This window comes from Trachemys scripta, chromosome 12 (genome assembly GCF_013100865.1).
Source record: "Trachemys scripta elegans isolate TJP31775 chromosome 12, CAS_Tse_1.0, whole genome shotgun sequence".
NCBI classification, from domain to species: Eukaryota; Metazoa; Chordata; order Testudines; family Emydidae; genus Trachemys; species Trachemys scripta.
The window spans coordinates 17,339,578-17,359,032 of record NC_048309.1 but is presented as its reverse complement, the minus strand read 5'-3'; the positions used below and the strand labels follow the sequence as shown (position 1 = coordinate 17,359,032).

Sequence of the window (19,455 nt, the reverse complement as noted above, 5' to 3'; positions counted from 1 at the left end):
GTAAATGGGAAATACCATGTGGGCTCACAAAGGCCAAACTCACATTTAAGGAGACGGGCAAAAAAAGTCTTCTGCCTTCCCCTCCCACTCATGACAAATCAACTTTCAGAGGAAACAGACATAAGAGATCATTTGAACACGTCAGCACTTGTGGTCACTAAGGATCCTGTGGTACTTTTTGCACAACATGAGGGGCTAGCAATGATTTTCTAGGCAAACTGGAAGGAGTTATTATTCCTATCCTTTAAATAATTATGATACTATTCACTTATATACGCCATTTCGTCTGACCCTGCAATGCAGTGTTGCTGTGTGCTGTGAAACAGCAGCCATGTTCCACACCTTTCGTGTATTTGACTAGTGGACAAAGCATTTCCTTCAAACACAGGACCTACTTTTTCAGACCAAAATTAGGCATGTATTTACATAGTCATAACTGCACATTAAGGGCCTGATTCCCAGCTTGCGCACACACACACGTGCACATGTAGATAAGGGCCTCAATTCTCTATTACCTTGCTCCTTGTGTTGCTATTTATACTAGAGCAAAATCAATATAACAATGCTACCAAATCAGAATACTAGCATTGTACTCCCACTTTGCACAGATGGAAATGGCCACACAAGCTGCAGGGTAATGGAGAATTAGGTCCTTAATTTGGATATGCACTATTGCGTGTCGGCGCAAGCTGGGCATTTGTGCATCCTTTTACTAGATAAGTATCTTGCTAGCCATGGGTGAACATGATTTCTGACTTTGTGTGAGTATCTATGGTAGTGAGTATGCACAACTGCTGATGTGCAAACACACACACTCAGTTCACGTCTGAAAAAAGCCCCTGGGGCGTAGCATGCTGACAGAGTTCTCTGGGTGAAAGGTGCTACAAACATGCAAGCTGTATAATATTTAGTTATCACCATATGAAACAGGAAAAGAAACCATGAGTGGAAGTGGAAGTGCAGGGGCTGGAATGCTGCCATAAAGAGAGAGGAGTCCCGACAAACGAGTGGCCCAGCTAGGTTATAAGCATTGGCAGTCTCTAGAGGACAGGCTTAGCAGGCAGGCTGTATACTAGAGCCTCATCTGGGATATATGTGTTACACTATATTTTCCAATCCTTTCTTCTAACCAGGCCTGTGTCAAAGGGAAGGAATGCGGTGAAGTCAAGCCATTTCTCACACTGCAAACAGCCTAGCTCCGGCTTCATCAATAAGTGACACTCTTGTGATGTAAACAATACCAAAGAGAAATGGCTTCCAGTGTCCAAACATTCACTGGGTGAAGTGCAGGAGACTCAGAAGCTTCCAGCACTTCCCACCCCACATTTTAGCTATCGGGCATGCTCTCAGGTTGCAATATTGTGCATTGGAATTTACCCATTGGCTATGATATCACATGCTTCAGCCTGAGTTAATGTGATATTAGCCACTCACGGGAGGAACCACCTTGAGCTCAAGTACTAACTCTCCCCAAGACAGGTATGAAGTCCATTTCCTCCTATGGCCAGTTTGTATCTGGTCCCTACCAGCATGTGCAAGATTGAGGATTCAAAGAGCCTTCCACTCTACATTAAGGATAGACACAACTGTGCCCCCTAAGGCAGTGGTGGGCAACCTGCGGCCCATCAGGGTAATCCACTGGCGGGCCGCGAGACAGTTTGTTTACATTGAGCAGCCACAGGCACGGCCACCTGCAGCTCCCACTGTCCGCAGTTCGCCGTTCCAGGGATGTGCTGGCCACCCTTCCCGCAACTCCCATTGGCTGGGAACGACGAATCGCAGCCACTGGGAGCTGCAGGCGGCCGTGCCTGTGGACGGTCAATGTAAACAAACTGTCTCACGGCCCACCAGCAGATTAGCCTGATGGGCTGCATGCAGCCTGCGGGCTGCAGGTTGCCCACCACTGCTGTAAGGTTCTCAAGGGGGCAGTGCCATAGTCCTCTGTCGCTCCACACTTGTTGGCTGGATGTGCAAAGGAGAGCATGCTGCATCCTCCTAATGGAACTGCATTGTACTTGCTCTCCCCTTTCACTGCAGGAGGCTCAGAGCTTGACTTAGAACAGGGGCTCTCAATCTTTTTCTTTCTGAGCCCCTCCCAACATGCTATAAAAACACCATGGCCCACTTGTGCCACAACAACTGGTTTACTGCATATAAAAGCCAGTGCCAATGTTAGGGGGTAGTAAGCAGGACAATTGCCCGGGGAAGCTACATTTTTCAGGCTTCATCTTCAGCCCCGGGTGGTGGGTCTCAAGGCCCCGAGCTTCAGCCCCATGTGGAGAGGCTTCGGCTTTCTGCCCTCTGCCCCAGGAAGTCTAGCCCTGGCCCTGCTTGGCGGACCCCCTGAAACCTGCTCACGGCCCCCGAGGGACCCCCGGACTCCCGGTTGAGGACCACTGACTTAGAACACTGTAGCCCTGCACCATCCCCAATGCAGGCTTGTGTCTTAAAGCCACCATTTGGCTCAAAAAGAATCAAGCATTCCAACATGGCGAATTGGCACTATTGGCCTTTGAACAGCTCGCTGTGCTCAACCAAAGAAAGCAGAGGAAGGAGGAGAGGAACACAAGCTTCTCTCTCCACAGAGGGACTGTTTGTTTGCTTCCAGAAAATTCCCAGTGCAAATCCTAGCAGAACATACCACAGCTCTCCAGCTCAGCTGCAACTGATGTTATGATATGTTAGCCTCTGTTGCATGGCCAGGAGAAAAGCTGTGCCAGAAGGAGATTAGCAAGGAAGAGGAAAACATCTGTCAGGCATGACTTTACCCTACAAGGAGCAGTCTTCAAGGGGGTATTTTATGATCCAAGGAATATCTGCTGTGTAATATACTGTGTCCTGTGATGGCCAATGGAATCCAGGCTCCTTGGGTAACAAAGGTCATCTGAGGCTAAAAGGGGCAGAGGGGCCTTCCCTAACTTTGCTAAAAAGTCTGTTTGTTTGATATGAAGTTTCTATGTCCCAGCACTATGTCAGGGATCTGCAGCTGGGGACTTGCCTACCCACAACGGTTGTGTCGCTTTAGTTATACCGGTACAGTAAAAGTGGGACAACTCTCATAGTGTGGCTGCATTATAGCCATATACCCAGTGCTTTATACTGGGATAGCTATTCCCATATGGAAAGGTGACAAGCTATATGTATGTGAGGCACCTTTATGGTGCTATAACTGCATCCAGACTAGGGCTTGTATCAATATAATTATTTCAGTAAAACATCACCCCTCAAACCAAACTAGTTATATTGGTACAAAAACTGTGTGTAGACCAGGCCTGGGACTGGTCATTTTAGAGGTGACACAACTGGTGTTCAAGGTTCAACTCTCCAACCACCTAAAATGTCAGCTGTAAGAGAAATCTACAGTGCTAGTACTGACAGTGTTATCCCAGCTGGTCCTAAAAGACATTTTCTTCCTTTGCTTTGCAGTGAATAACAGTCAAAATACTCTAAACTTCCCTCCAGACATTCGAACTGCAGGAAGAGGGAGAGGAGGAGAGAGATTCATCTTTAAACAGGCTTCCAAGCCATTTATACACTCTCCACAGTATGTGCCACCAGCCAGCCAAGGTGCTAGCTATCTCACAGCTCCCTGGTAACCAGAGACACAGAGCACAAGTGGGCACCTGTCTCCACAGGGCACCAGTGAGGAACACCATGGGGAGGACAAGAAGAAAAAGCTCCTGGCTGCAGGAAAGACACTGAAACTGCTTCTGGTGGGAACAGAAAGGAGGAAATAACGTTCATACTGTGCTGCTATGAACCCGCCTCCACTGTAATGTAAACAGGCCCTTCATTTCCAAAGGGAAGCTCTGTTCCTGCAAGCTGGTTAAGATAATAACCATTAATAAGAAAGAGCCTTTAAAGACTTCATCATGAAAGTCCTCTGGGCACCTAGCGAAAGAATAAACCGAAAATATAATGGTGCATCCCCAGAGAGGTGCAATGGAACTTCAAGCACAAATCCATTTAATCATCAGAGAAAATGAGGAGTTTTCTGGATGGGCTGGTGGTTGTTGCATTTGACTATGAAACAGTCATAATTAGCACATGTTTTAATACCAAATGAATAATAGCAGCAAGAATAACATTCAGCAACACCTTTGTTCATTCGTCAGATCTGCAAATTGGTGTGTGGGTTTATTAGTTTATTTTTTACATATTTTGCAGCACGCAGGATCTGTAGTCACTAGTCACTGCATGTGTTATTCCCCTGAACACATGCTCTCTGCTGATGGGTAACACTTCTGCCTTGCTAACAGGCCAGGCTAGACTGCACAAGGAATGCTTAGGGACTCTTGCCTTCACTCTGCCAACCGTGGCAGCCTCAGTTGCCCACCTGTCCACTTCTGTCTCAAGCCTCTCCATGCTTTTCCCAACTCCCCCTTCCCCATGCACAGGAAAAACTCCCTGGTAAAATCTGTACCCTTTTTCTTTAAAATCCCTCCTTCTAACCCATCCTGTTGCCTCCCAATCATTCCCATGTGGCACAGGTAGACTAAGTGGTGAGCTGTGACTTCTACTTTTTGGCTAAACTCTGTTCATTTTATTGTTATCTCATCTTGCCAACCCACCCCCACATCGTCTGGCTTGGTTTGTGCCACCCGTCTGTCCTGTCTGACATGTAGTTAGTGAGTTGTCTGCAGCAAGGCCTACTGTTACTGACCGCACACCGAATAGCACAACAGGGTCCTAATAATTGATTAGGATCTCTAGACATTACAGTAATACTAACATATGAAAGGGAGGAACCAACTCTGGGGAAAACAAGGGGTGTTAACCTCCTTGTTCATGTCATGATGAGGATGCTGCTGCTGTCACCTTGGTCTATTACTGTCAGATCCTCTGCTCATTAAAGCTCATGGCAAAGCTTCCGTTGATGTCATTGCTACAGGAGCAAGCCCCAGTTCAGCTTATAAGCCTTAAATTAATGGCTGAAGCTCTAGAACTTCCATTTCTTCCTGCCACAAATTTCACTTGGCTACAGGTCCCAAAAATTGTTTTTAACTAGAATTCCTACAAGACAAATGTCATTCGCAACGTGTTCATGAAGAACAAATGAAAAACAAGTGTGAATATGACCTATGGGTGTTTGATTTCTCATTCACTGAAATATTCATGAATAATTTCCCCCAGGATTCTGTGCCACTAATTATGAGTTCTTCACATAAACTAATAAAACTGCAAATAAAATGAGAAAGCTGGAAGAAGTACCTTGATATTCTCCTCTGTTATGTATTTCTCGGCTTTGTCCACAGCATTCTGTCTGATTCTGTGCAGAAATGCCTGAAGGAAGAGAAAAAGGGATTATTTTCAAATGGCTTAATACTGCTTGAGTTCACTGCTTGTGCCTTCTGGCTTTTCCCTAGCATCCAGCCACACAAGTACGACGTTATAACACAACGGACCGATCATTTCTGAGACTTGATTCTAAACCTACCTCATGTCATTACTAGGACTGTTAGACTGAGCTTAGCATTCCAGGTACATAAAAGGCATTTCCTTAAAGATGTTTGGTTTTTGCCTTGTTACAAATGTCTTTCCTCAGAAGCTCCACTGACTCTTTTTGACTTAAATATCTGTTAGCACCGGCAGACCAATGTGAGGAACTGTTTGTTTATTCTCTTGAAGGCTTCCTCTCTCTCCTCTGACTTGACTTTGGGAGGCAAAATGCCTGTCTCCCATCAAGATATATGTCAAGGAAAAGGACTGCAAGGAACAACAAAGGATGTTCATGTTGCAGAAGCTGAGGGCATGTCAGAGCTAGGAACTGGGGCTATAGACAATCTCAGTATACCCAGAATTTGGGGAAGGGAAATGGAAACCTGCAAATGATGCCTGGGTTGCATTTTCATTTCCATTTCATTTTACTTGGACTAGTTTAAAGGTGCAGTCAAAACAATGTCAGAACTTTTCACCCCTGCCCAGGCTCCCTCATTCAATACATCTCTGGTTGTGAAAGTCAATCCAATAAAAAGCTCAGGTCCTGATACAAATGGACAGTGATTCCAATACCCATCTTTAGATTTCTGTTCAGGTTACTGCTAGTGAGGGACTGTCTGCATTTACACTGAATATATCCGACCACAACATGTTTGATCCAGTTGTAAGGATTTAGCAGAGGACATTGGCGATGCAGTGATGGGGTTAAAAGCCTCCCTTGAGATGAGGAGAAGAGAATTTTACCCTTCCCCTCCAAGGCATCTTGGCAGACACAGACAAACACTTGAAGGGGAGGCTGACTGAGTGGGAACCCAGAGGAGGGAATCTGCTGGGATCAATTAAAGTGGTACCAACATAAAAGGGGAGAGAGTTTTTCCTGTCTGTCCTTGTTAGTGGTTTCTATACGCACCTCCTACGCAAAGGGCTGAGCCCTGGGGAGTGTTGCAAGCAGGGCAAGAAGGGGCTTTTCTTACCCACCTGAGACAGAGGGGGATTTGTGTCATTCCTTTGTATGTATGCTACAAAGCTGTCCTGTTACTGAACGATAATAAAAACCCTTTAAAAGCTGGACTCTTTCTGAGCAGTGTCTATGTCAGCTGACGCAGATCCAGCTAATTTTTGATTCGGCTTCATGTGGAGCTGGGCAACTGCCCATAACACCACAGGGAGCTGTGTTGCTGAATCAAACCTGTGGCCTGTGACTGTCTCTGCCTCTAGTTTCTTGGCTTGAAGAGTGTAAGCATGAGCCATTTATTTGCCCTTCAGTACTGCATGGGCACCACTATATTCCTGGTCAGCCCTGGCCCTCTCTCATTTGTTACTATTGGACCAGAAGGGAGAAGAGAATCAGAAGGTGTTCAGACACTACAGGGATGGATGCCAGTACACAGTTGACAGCTGGATGGATGGAGAGACAGATTAGACCCGTCGTGTATATATATAATTTCCAGAGTATGGATTCTCAACCTAGGGTTCACAAACATCTGGGGTCACAACCACCTTGCTTTTCCCATATGGCTATATGGGAAGAGGATCCTGACTAGATCCCAGCTAGCTATGGGGAGTTGGGAGCAGAGTCCCAGGATGGAAAAGTTTGAGAACCACTATTTTTAGGGGACAGAACATTTTTCTGATGACCCAGGAGCCAGTTTATAAGAACTCAGCCAATAACCTTAACCAGTAAGTTTGCCGAAGTCACCCACAATGTTCATGTGCTTCCAAATGTCCTGGCAGCAACTGGGGAAGCCACTGGGATTGTTTGAGATGAACTGTTTAACATGATGAGCAATGGCACCAGGATAGACAGGAAGTATGTGGGGAGGGGGAGAATATGATGCCCCTCCCCCCCCCAGCTCCAGCACTGGGTGTGATAGCTGTGCACTAATTAATAGGAGCCAGATTTATATGAGACAGAAAAGCTGTTTCCCTAATTCTAAAACGATAAACCAAGCAGGGACTCTTGGCTTGCTTTAATACAGGTTCCTCTCGCTGTTTGGAAATAACAAATCCAATTGGAATAATTAATTAATCTACACAATTAGCGAGCTCCACTGGTGACTAATATTTACCAGCATCTAAGTCCCAGCAATGTTTATTTCTAATAATAGAAAGCTGGTAAGAAGAAGGTGCAAATCACATTAGCTGTTACGGTCTAGTCAATAAAAAGCAGAGCGCCTGTGTTAATTTAAAAAACAGCTTTTCTGTGACGCCTGTCTGAAAAGATCATTTAATATGTGTGTGAGACTGAGAGAGCGAGGGGCACACACAGAGAAAGTGAGATGAAAAAATAGCGAGACGCAGAAGGAGAGAGAGAGAGAAAAGAAAGAGGGAAAGACATGCCAGGGGGAAGAGAGAGAATCAGCTTTGTAGACAGACTGTCTAGTCTGTTCCAACCTTCTGATCATCTTGATGTGTATAAACAACAATCTCTCCAGTGTCACTGAAACAAGACAGTTGTTAAATGAGATTGTTGTTGTTGTTTTTTGTCCTAGAAACCTAATAGCCAACTTTTCAAAATGTAACCATAAAAAACTGGACTTACTGGACACAAAACTATCTGTTCCCTGGTTTTAAATCCCTTTTCTTCTGAAATCAAAGTCTTTTGCAACAGTCACTCAAGTCACTAAAGAAAACGATTCAAGTGGTTAAAGAACAGCCCACAGCTAACATATCATGCTGTGTTCACATGACAATGCTGCCTTCCTTCCAACCTGCTCCCAAATATGCTTGGGAAAATAAGTCCTTCTCTAGAGACATTTTGTTAAATGCTTTGAGTCAACGCATCCCATCCTTTGCAGGTAACTCTACCTGGCTTAGATCACATCTGCACCAGCATCGTCTCTCATTCAGCAGTTGGCATAGGCTCAAGTGCCCACAATACATATCTTCTTTACCATCCAACATCATCAACAGTACCATCACCCTGGTACCTGGAGATGAAGAATAACTGGCTGAAGTTGAGCCCCGGAATGACAAAGGTGATGCTGGTGGGAAGAAGGGAGCACTTTGAACAACCTGCCATGTCCATAACCTCACCCTCCATTAAGGGCATCAGCTCTCTTAGCATTCAAACAGACTTCTGCTGTGATATCTTCTAGATACCTAAAGATCTGGGGATGCAAAAAATGGCCTCTTCCATCTCTGACTGTCCAGAAGTCTGTATCCCATCCAACTCTGATTTGGCCACAAAGCCATACATTAGGGATCCCTTCACTTAATTAAAAAAGCTTCAGTTGGTTCTGAAGTCAGCCACTGGTTACTCAGAATCCAAGGCTGCAAAGAGTCCCGGCTCCGCACTCTTCACTGGCTATACCGTGAATTCAAGGGTTTGGTCCTGATGCCTTAGTCAGGTTGTCAGAGGAACTGTCTCCCTCTGCACAGTCATGTTCATCTATAATAGCTGTGATTCTCTGGGATAACAGAACCATCAATCACAAGGGTGAGACTCATAAACATAGGGAACTGAGCTTTCCATGGTGATGGAATTCATTCACACCAGGATGGCCAGGAAACTCACCCCTTCAGAATCAAAGGCAAAACTCACTTATTTGACTTGTTTTAGCCTTCCCCAAATTATAAAGAAAACTATGGGATAGTGGGGGAAGGGAGATCAGCGTAAGACATACAGTATAAGAAAGTTATAAGTAGGACTGCAGATTTGTCATGGTGGGAAACATGTAACAGATAATGTGATTTTCTCATTCGTCCATGACTCATCTTTGCGTCTGTGATTTTAATAAACTCACCCTGCAGCAACAGCTCTTGTGGTTTTTGTCCCATGGCCTTGACTCCCTGCTCTGGGCATTGCCACTGGTGTGTGAGGTCACAGTGCTGCTCAGGTTTGGCCTGGCTGCCTCTCCACTGTCATGAGGGAGGGTTGGCTAGGCCAAATCTGAGCGGCACTGTGACCCCATGTGCCAGGTTGCAACACCTAGAGTGGGGATCTGGGCCCAACCCTCCAGGACAGGAGCTGCAGGAACAATCACTGCAGGTTGCATGTAGGTAGGGTGACCAGATGTCCCGATTTTATAGGGACAGTCCCGATATTTGGGGCTTTTTATTATATGGGCTCCTATTACCCCTCACCCCCATCCCGATTTTTCACACTTGCTATCTGGTCATCCTACATGTAGGGTGAGAACATTATCCAGCCCTCCCCTGACCCAGGCCCCTCCTTCTCATTTGTTATGGCATTTTTTAAATCAAAAATCACTTCTACTAAATTTCCCATGACTGCTCTGTGATTTTTGATTAAACAATTCTGTGACAAATCTGCGACCCTAGGTATAATCAAAAGTTAAACTCTGAAGGCGCTGAGGTACCATGGCAGTGAGCCTGGGATGGATGGATGGACAGACAGTAGATAGATACTTTTCCTATTCTATCTACCTAAATATACCTTAGTCTTGTGCAGTCAGTCATTAGGCTGGGTTTTACTGCAGCTTAAACTCAGTGGCGGATTACTGCATGCACAACAGAAAAGAGGGAGGAAATAGTAGCACACCAGCACAGAGAGGCAGAGCCTAGCTCAGAGTACTAGGACTACACAACGTCTAGAAGCAAATGGGGAATCACTCGAGTCAATGCCACAAGCCAGATCAGTAGGGCAGATTTTCCTTCCCCTCCTACTTTTCTTGAAGCTCAAGGTTCCTTCTTCCCTGTGTGCGTGCTAATCGCTCGGAAAGCAGTCCATTGCAGAAAAACAGCCCCTGGAGGATTTGTTTTTGTTTAAAACTCTGCTGCTGCATCAACACAATATTTATTTGTGCACTGTGAGTCTGTGACTCGTTGCCTTAAAGGTCTGCTGGCTTTCCAAACACAGTAGGCCATGTCTGATTCACCACATATCACGCATGTTTACTCAAGGTGCAAATGCCTCGCAGGATTCAAGCAAACCTATATTAAGCAGAAGAGACTATGACGTGAAATGTTTCCTTTCTGTACCACGCCGCAGGGCAAGCTGCATCATGCATCTTTATAAGGATAGGAAAAATAAAATCATCTCCATCCTTACACAGACTCACAGGGAAACGCACACACACTCTTGGAATATGCAAACAATAGTTACACGGATATTTTCTTTTCGTCAGGCCAGATTTTTTTAATGCCTCCCTTTGCATGCAAGTCTTATGCCATTCAGTCTATTACACTGGCAGTCCACTATCACAACTGCAAGTCATTTAGTTTGAATTGTGCAACTCAGAACCTCCACTGCATGTGGCATTCAGTTTAAGGCATGATTTGCAGAAGGAGTCTTTCACAGATGGATAATCACATTGGATTCCCTCTGAAATGGGTTCTGAGGGGTTCTTGTTGCATCTCAAATACTTAGGCTTTGTCTCCACGAGGAAACAAGGTGTGTTTTTACCACTTGTTAGCGAATGTGTTAACTAACACATGGTAAAATTTTAGTGTGGACAAGGCTGTTGTAGTTTTAACGTGTATTAGTAGGTCAAGTTAAACATACCTTAGTGTTTAGTTACAAGGTGTTAGCTAACGTGGTAAAAGGACGCTTATTTTCCTAGTATAAACATGCCCTTATACTCAGCTATCTTCCTAGCTCCCCATCCACAAACCACTAAGAAGGCTTGTTAAAACCACACTCCAAGAACTTTTCACTCCCAGCCCTCAACAATACTAACTTCCAGACACATGATCATTGCAACCACATTCAAAACTGAGTAACACTTAAGAAACTAGCCCTATCCCTAAAAAGAACAGCACTGGTGTTTGGGTTAGCAGAGTGCCTGGATTAGCAGTAGCTGCATCCTTTGCATTAGCAGCTCAAGTGTCCGCTGCACTCGAATGTCAACCCCTCCTCCGCACCTGATGGGCCAACTAGCTCCAGTTTAAAGCACCACTTCCCTCGAGCTAGGACTGGTCTACACTACAAAGTTCTGCCAGCATAGCTATGTTGGCTAGGGAGGTAAAAAATTCACACCCCCACAGGAGACATAGTTATGCCGGCAGAATCCCTAGGGTAGACACAACTACACAGCTATGCCGACATAGGCTCTGTAGTGTAATCATGACCCTACAGATTTGTGTGTGTGGATGGGAGTCAGGTTAGAGGCCAAACTTGAGTTATAGCTCTAGCTAATAATGCAGTGACAACAAGCGTTACATGACCACATGAAATATACAAAGCAAGGACAGGCTCTCACCAACTCTAAAATCAGAGATCGCAAACTAGCAATAAAAACAAGGAGTGGATGACACAGTAGAAAACAAAGTGGGAATGGCTCTGTAACCAAAACAACAGAGCAGAGATTGCAACGAGACTCATGCTCAACTTCCCTACCCAAAATACAAAGCATACTTCCTCAAATGTTCAGGAATAGAAAGAGATTTCCAAGTAAATACAAGGAAGAGAAGCTGTGCATAACTCAGGGAGAAATGAAAAAGGGAACAGAAACAGCCAAACAGCATGGGACAGCCCACTACCAAATCAGCAATAAACAGTATCTCAAAGTGCAGTATTATGAAGCTTGTTCCCTAGACAGGTAGCTAATGCCATGTATTGGCTTTGATTGATATTTGACAGACTATTTTTTAACTTTGGTAATACTCAGGTTTGAATTAAAGCAACCCAGCACCCTAGCCAACTCCTTATGCCCCCTCATGGCCCCACTCCAGCTAGGTCGGGGGAGATGAGCAAATTTCAGAGTTAAGATAAAGGAGCTAGTTCACCCTTCCTGGAGCTATTGTTTCAAGCCTTCTGCAAACTCAGACTGCATCAGTTACACTCAGGCAGGGGCAACCCGTGCCCTGCCGATAGTGGGGGAGGGGTGGAACGGAGTGAGGGCAGCCGGCTTCAGCAGTGTTACTGAGCATGCTCAGTCTGTGTGAGCATGCTCATTACAAGTGAAGCAGCAAATCAGAAGGGGGGGGGCGTGACCCTGCCTGCCCCTCCCCTCCACGTATCCCCTCTGGCGCAGGTCATATTTCAAGCTTTTCTTTGCCTCTATGAGGAAACAGAAACACATTTTTCAAATGAAAGCTGAGATTCTGATCTCATCATGTGCCTTGAGAAAGTGGGGCCCTCATCACAGACCTGCAGTTTCTATACCTTAATCTGGCCCTGGCAATGCTGGGAATAACTCCTCATTCCCATAAAAACCCTGCATTTGAATGTACAACACCCCCTTTCTCTTCTCATTGCTTCGGTGAGCACTGCCACTGCCTTTGGGTCTGCGCTTCGGATCAATTGGGACACCAAATTGACACTGGTATAACTCAATTGTTTTCAATGCAGTTGCTCACAACCTCTTTGGGAACCAGGGCCGGCTCCAGGCACCAGCTCAGCAAGCAGGTGCTTGGGGCAGCCAACAGAGAGGGGTGGCACGTCCGGCTCTTCGGTGGCAATTCGGCGGCGGGTCCCTCAGTCCCTCTCGGAGCAAAGCCACCGAATTGCCACCGAAGAATGAAGTTACTGCTGCCAAAGTGCCGCAGATCGCGACTTTTTTTGCTGCTTGGCGCGGCAAAAACCCTGGAGCCAGCCCTGTTGGGAACATGGATATATTAAAATATTGGGACGGTTTCAAATGAACATTTGGTGAAATCTGGGTTTTGAATGCAGGTGCATCCTAGTTCAAGTTGCTTAACTGCTAGCCCTCAGCCTCAGCAGAGTGCTCATGTTCTTCTAGTGTGGAGTAGATGCACAAATCATAACCAATCACCTTGCAGAAATTACAGGAAACATGAACATCCTTCATCCTCCATGTGACAAACACTCTCTGAGCTACAGATCTGCGCTTAAGTCTCAACCACAACATAGTAAATAATCTCAGGATAATTTAAACAATGACAGCGCTGGGGCTATTTCCAAACACTTCAATCTGATATGGGACATATTTTCGTATTAACACATTCAAACTAAATATATAGGTCTGAGGAAAACCATGTCTTTGGGTACTTCTTTCTAAGCAAATTGAAAACCACCTAAACGAAGAACTGTTATGAAACTCTGCTACAGTTCCCAGTCATATTCAATCAGGGCCACCCAGAGGGTGGGGGTGGGGGGTAAGTGAGGCAATTTGCCCCAGGCCCCGCAGGGGCCCCCACGAGAGTTTTCGCTGGGTCTTCAGCAGCAGGTCCTTCAGTGCTGCTGAACACACCTGGAATGAGTGAAGGACCCGCTGCCGAAGACCCGGAGCTTCTTCCGCTCCGGGTCTTCGGCAGCAATTCGGCGGCAAGGGCTTCTTCCGCTCCGGGTCTTCGGCGGCGGATCCTTCACTCACTCCGGAACCCGCCGCTGAAGTGCCCCGAAGACCCAGAGCGGAAGGACCCCCGCCGCTGAAGACCCCAGGTCCCCCGAATCCTCTGGGCGGCCCTGTATTCAATCAGGAATCAAGTAATTTCAATTGGAGATGGAATTGTTCTCCTCTTCGTCACTTCTAACCTGTTCCGTAGTGTTGTGTGCTGTTAAAAAGCTACTGAGTTCCACCGCAGAGGAAGCTGGAATTTAGTAATGAATGAAGTGATTCCTGTCTATATATAGACGGTATGGTTTGTAAAACTATTTGGGCTACTTCAGGATGAAAGCCAGATACTGGGCTTGATTCAATTTTCACATATACAGGTTTTACATGGGTGCAACTCCATTTACACCAGTGTAAATCAGGAGCAACTGGTGTCAACGAAATTACACCAATGTAAAACTGGTGTGAGATCAAAACTATTTATTATTATAATTTGCTATTATGCCTCTTATATTGCAGATTATACTGCAGCGATTTATTGTGTTAATTGCAGAATTACTGACTGCTGATATGTAGGCTCTCATCATGAGAAATTTAAAATGAGCAATTTCTGGTAAAGGTAGAAAAGAACTTAAGTCCCATCATACAAGCAAATTGTCCAGAAATACTTATGTGCAATATTTGCCATACAAAGAGCATTTTCCATCTCTTTTTGAAACAATGAAGAGTCACAGCTGAGAGGAAGAATGAAGCTTTAAGAAAGGGTTCAGATCTAATTAATTCATCTGCAAACAGCTGAACAGGGACTTGCCTCATAGGCAGAGGTGTTTAGTGGCAGGAAATAGCATCACAGTGTTCTTTATTGCCCTAATTTTGTGCTTCCTGTGTATTACGTAGGCTTCAGAGTCTCAAAGCTCACCGGCACATATTTATATTTTGACCTAATCTCTGAAGAGGAACTGAAATGCTAATGACCTGGAAATGATCAAGAAGAAGAAGTAGAATGAAAGCTATGTACTATACACTGGAGAGTCAACAAAAAACAAACAAACAAACAAAAAAACCTGCAATAGCCCAGTCAGTGCCTGGATCTCTGAACTGAAGACCTGTATGATGTATTACTGCTTTTTTCTCAGCAGAATATCAAATCAGCCTTTCTATACAGTGTTTTCAAATGGGCACTTTTCTTCAAATGTAAAAGCACCTACATAACACTGGGCTATGTTAGACATGTGACGAGGTGGATTAATAGTAATAATCATTTGTGCTGTACATTTCACCATCCTTTGCAGGCATGTATGAAGATCTCTGTGATTTGTGCAGAATTCTACCCAGACGGACATTGTCTCTTTCTTGCTAACATACACTCTTTGTCTCCTCTAAGAAACTATTTTTTTTTCATTCCATGTCCTCATTCTTAAGGATTATGAACCTATTGCACATTTTAAGAACATGGATGTTACAGCAAATAGGGTTACCAGGTGTCCGGTCGAAAAGAGACCCTGGCAGCTCTGGTCAGCAGTTAAAAGTCTGGTCGGTGGCGCAGCGGGGCTAAGGCAGGCTCCCTGCCTGCCATGGCTCCGCGCGGTTCCCGGAAGCAGCGGCATGTCTCCCCTCTGACTTCTATACCGTGGTCAATGGGAGCTGCAGGGGCAGTACCTGCGGATGGGGCAGCTAGTGGTGCCGCCTGGCTGCGCCTTCACGTAGGAGCTGGAGGGGGGACATGCCGCTGCTTTAGGGAGCTGCTTGAGGTAAGCGTCACCCAGAGTCTGCACCTCTGACCCCCTCCTGTGCCCCAACCCCCTGCCCCAGCCCTGATCCCCCTCCCACCCTCTTGATCCCAGCCCAGAGCACCCTCCTGCACCCCAAACCTCTCATCCCCAGCCCCATCCCAGAGTCTGCACCCCCATCTGGAGTCATCACCTTCCCCCCGCATCCCAACCCCCTGCCCCAGCCCGGAGCCCCCTCCTGCACTCTGAACCTCTCGGCCCCAGCCCAGAGCCCCCTCCTGCACTTCAAATCCCTCATCCCCAGCCTCACACCAGAGCCCACACCCCCAGCCCAGAGCCCGTAGTCCCTCCCACATCCCAAACCACTGCCTCAGCCCACAGCCCCTTCCCGCAACCTGAACTTCTCATTTCTGGCCCCACCCCAGAGTCTGCACCCCCAGCTGGAGCCCTCACCACCTACTGCATCCCAACCCCCTGAGCCAGCCCAGTGAAAATGAGCGAGTGAGGGTGGGGAGAGCGAGCAAGAGGGAAGGGGGATGGAGTGAGTAATGGCAGGGCCTCAGAGAAGGGGCAGGGCAGAGGGCGGGGCCTTGGAGAAGAGGCGGGGAGGGGGCAGGGCAAGGGTGTTCGGTTTTGTGTTGAGTAGAAAGTTGGCAACCCTAAAAGCAACATAAGGAACAAATCATCTGCTCCTATGAAAGGCTGTGTGAACATTTTTAAAAGGTAGCCCTCAGTGGAACTGGATAGGCCACTAGAAAACAAACACCACTTCAGTTGCAAAATCCAGAGGCAACAGCTGCCTCTCCAAACAAACACAGGGAGAAGCACAGTGAATACTGCTAGGGTTCCCCGGAGACCCGTCAAGCCAGGCTTACAGATACCACATTCAAGAGATTATTTTTTACCTCCTCAGATAGGTAAATAATAATTATGTCTATATGTATTACAAAACACACACTGGTACCAGCAATCTGATAAATATGAATTAAGCCCAGACACTGGCTACAAAAAACCTTTTGCTTCCACTTTTTAACACAATATATGGGGAATCCCAATGAGGGCTGAGTGCACTGTGGAAAAGAACAGCTGTTTAAAATCCAGAAGTGTATGAATAAACTGAAGGATTATTTCTTTATATTTTGGAAGTGAGAAGTGGCTGCTGCTTACACAAGCCAAATCCTTGATAGCATGGCATTTATCCTTTCCCTTAACTAATCCTGCATCAAAAGGACCACCCGTACATTAAAACGCACGACTGACGTGTCTAACGGCCGTCCTGTAAGTGGGTATCATGCTGTATAACACAGAAGGTAATAAAAAGGATTGCAAAATATAGGTATTGCATAGGGCTGGGATTTTCAGTGGAGCCCAAGGGACTTAGGCACTCAAATCCTATTTTACTCCCTTAGGCTCAATTGTAAATCTCAGCTGACGTGTCTGGATTGTGTCAGCAAGTCATTATGTACCAATGCTGGCTTGCCTGGATGGTACCAATCTCACAGTTTGTGCAAGTACAAAATTCCAGGGCAACTAGTGAAATGTAAGAGAATCAGCTCAACCCATGAGCCAGTGACAGTGTCTCTCAGCATGTATGGGTGACAGCACTGTGGCTCTGCAAGCAGCAACTGGGAGTGTGATGCCTGCAACATGAATATGCATATGCATGGACATTCTCAGTAGAGCCCTGCTCTGGATCCAGGACATGTGAATTTTGTGACCTCACCTAGCATAGCTTCCTGGGGAAAATCATTTACAGAGCAGGTTTGGAAAGGACCCAGCTTGTGTCTACATTTCCATTATACTGTTTACACCTGAAATCTGCAAAAAGAGAACAAAAGCCATTCATGGCTTGATAGCAAAGAAAGGTGAGACCAATGGGGAGTGAGAGCAACATGTGGCCTGTCTGACACTGCAGCGAGGGAGAGATTCCTTTCTTATGGAGAGTTTGTTTTCATTTAAATGATAAAGACTACTTCTTGAAGTGACAGACAGTTGTTGCTGCAAACCCGCCTATTGCCACTTCTGTACCTTTGTCGTGACCTCTACTGAAATCCTCCTCCTGGCTGTCACCACCTCCTGCCTTTGCACTGCAGCTTTCACCTGGCTTCTCCAAGTCCCAGCTCCACAAGCTGCAGTGTCTGTAGAATGCTGCTGCTGCCCACATTCTTCAAAGTACAAGGAAGCAAGGCCAGAGCGATCCCATCCTCAGGCAGCACTAAGGGTTTTCCATTCATTTTGAAAATTGTCACCTTCATGGGCATGCTCCAGCATACCTCATAACCCTCCCCTCCCCACCAATCTAACATCACTCACTCAAACCCCAATCTCGGCACTTTGGGGAAAGAGTCTTCTCCTTCTCCTGCCATCTGGGTTAGATATCTCCATCTCATTGCTACTCCAGCTCATTTCTGAACTCACATCAAAACATGCCAGCTGGTATTTTCAAAGGAGGCTGTGTGCCTAACATCCCTAGGCTCCTTTGAAAATTCCATACAACTGCTGTCCCTTTCCAAGGCCTCTTAATTTCTCTCTCTCTATGCTTCTATCATTGGTTTATTTTGATCTTTTTGCTGAACCACTTAACTCTGCAAAGTGCTTTAGGGTGCAGTTTACATGAAAGATGCATTGTATTCTACCCCTCTTTTAGGTGGTTTATGAAACAATAGGGCCAAATCCTGAGGGCCTTACTCTGTGTTTATTCAGCCTTTACTCTGACTTCAGTGGGAGTTTGCCTGAGGAGTAAGCGCTGAGTAAACACCGCATAAAGATCTCAGGAGGTGACCCATATTACCTAAACTCTCACTGAACCCATACCTGAAAGAGGACTGCAGACTAAAGCCAATTCTAGCCCAATGAAGTTTGTTCAGTTAAACAGAACCCATCGGTACCAAGACATTTTGAACCATTTTCCAGTATATGTTACATTACTCCATTCTCCGGGGGAGGTTCAAGCATCAGAGTGTCTACAAACATCAAAAGATGCCAAAATCAGGTTTGGAGGAGGACACACACACACACACCAGTGTCCAGATGTTAAACTGACGCATACCAAACTGTTGGACCCTTTGAGTTTATGTTCTGATTGCAAAGATGTTGCTGACTTCTGACCTAACTAAAGAACTGAGATGATGGGGAGATGACTGTCTCCAACATCTCTCTCTCTTTCTCTCTCGCCCTCTGCTCTTTCTCTTCCTAGTGATTTTTTCTTGGACAGAATATCAAATACTTCACAGGGAAGTCTGAAATTTTTTTAGGGTAAAAATCCTATCTCATTGAAGTCAATGGGGTTTTCACACTGATTTCAGTAGGGCCAGGATTTCACCCTCCTGGGTCTTCCCACAAGCTGAACAGAAATAAACCAATGGGCCAGATGAAAACATGCAGAAATCCGTGAAAGAGCCCAGCCTATCCTTGCAGACATTGTGCTCTGGCTCCAAGAAGCACTCTATGATCATTTCAAAGCTGAAGAGAAGTTAGCAATTTCTCTTTTCAGGGGTTCATGCAAACATAAGGGCCAGATGCTCAGCTGAGGGAATTAACTGTAGCCCCACGTCAGCAAAACCAAATTACACAGCTGAGACTCTAGCCTTCTGTCTTCAGATTCTCACACCGAGTTTCACTTTGATTTTCAAGTATAGAGGAAAGCTCAGAGTTAGTTGAAACAGGTGAGATTCAGCACGTTTCCACCAGTTTTACCACCAAGTTTACACAATTTCCATGCACAGTCATTGTTCAATCGAGGCTTGCTTCAGAGTCTCATAAACCTGGGAGACCCACAAACCAGGTCTATGTTTTAACCATGTAACAAAATCCTAAACGGAGCACATTCACCTGGTTTTGTATTTCATTAGGAACATTTTGCTCAGATCTAATTGTCATATGGTTAGAGGGTCCTTGAAGTAGCTTAGGTTCCAAACTGGACCTTAATATTGAGATGTTGCTGTGGGGCATACTCTCTATGAACCATATTTTCAAGGAGGCCTCATCCTGGTCTCTATTTGTGAGTATGCAAATGTGTAATGAGCTGCATTCACAGTTTTGTGTGCTGTATCATTTGCAAGCCCAAAAGGTAACATTTATAAGTC

General features: G+C 45.7%; 1 protein-coding gene across 3 annotated transcripts in view; it reads right to left on the bottom strand.

The window, feature by feature from the left end:
- The window catches only part of PREX1 (phosphatidylinositol-3,4,5-trisphosphate dependent Rac exchange factor 1), a 220,400-nt gene that overhangs the window by 127,221 nt on the left and 73,724 nt on the right, over nucleotides 1-19,455 (bottom strand). For all 3 annotated transcript variants that reach the window (XM_034786896.1, XM_034786897.1, XM_034786895.1), the window contains exon 2: nucleotides 5,212-5,283. In XM_034786896.1, coding sequence (XP_034642787.1) covers nucleotides 5,212-5,283 — 72 coding nt within the window. The remainder of the gene's footprint in view (nucleotides 1-5,211; nucleotides 5,284-19,455) is intronic.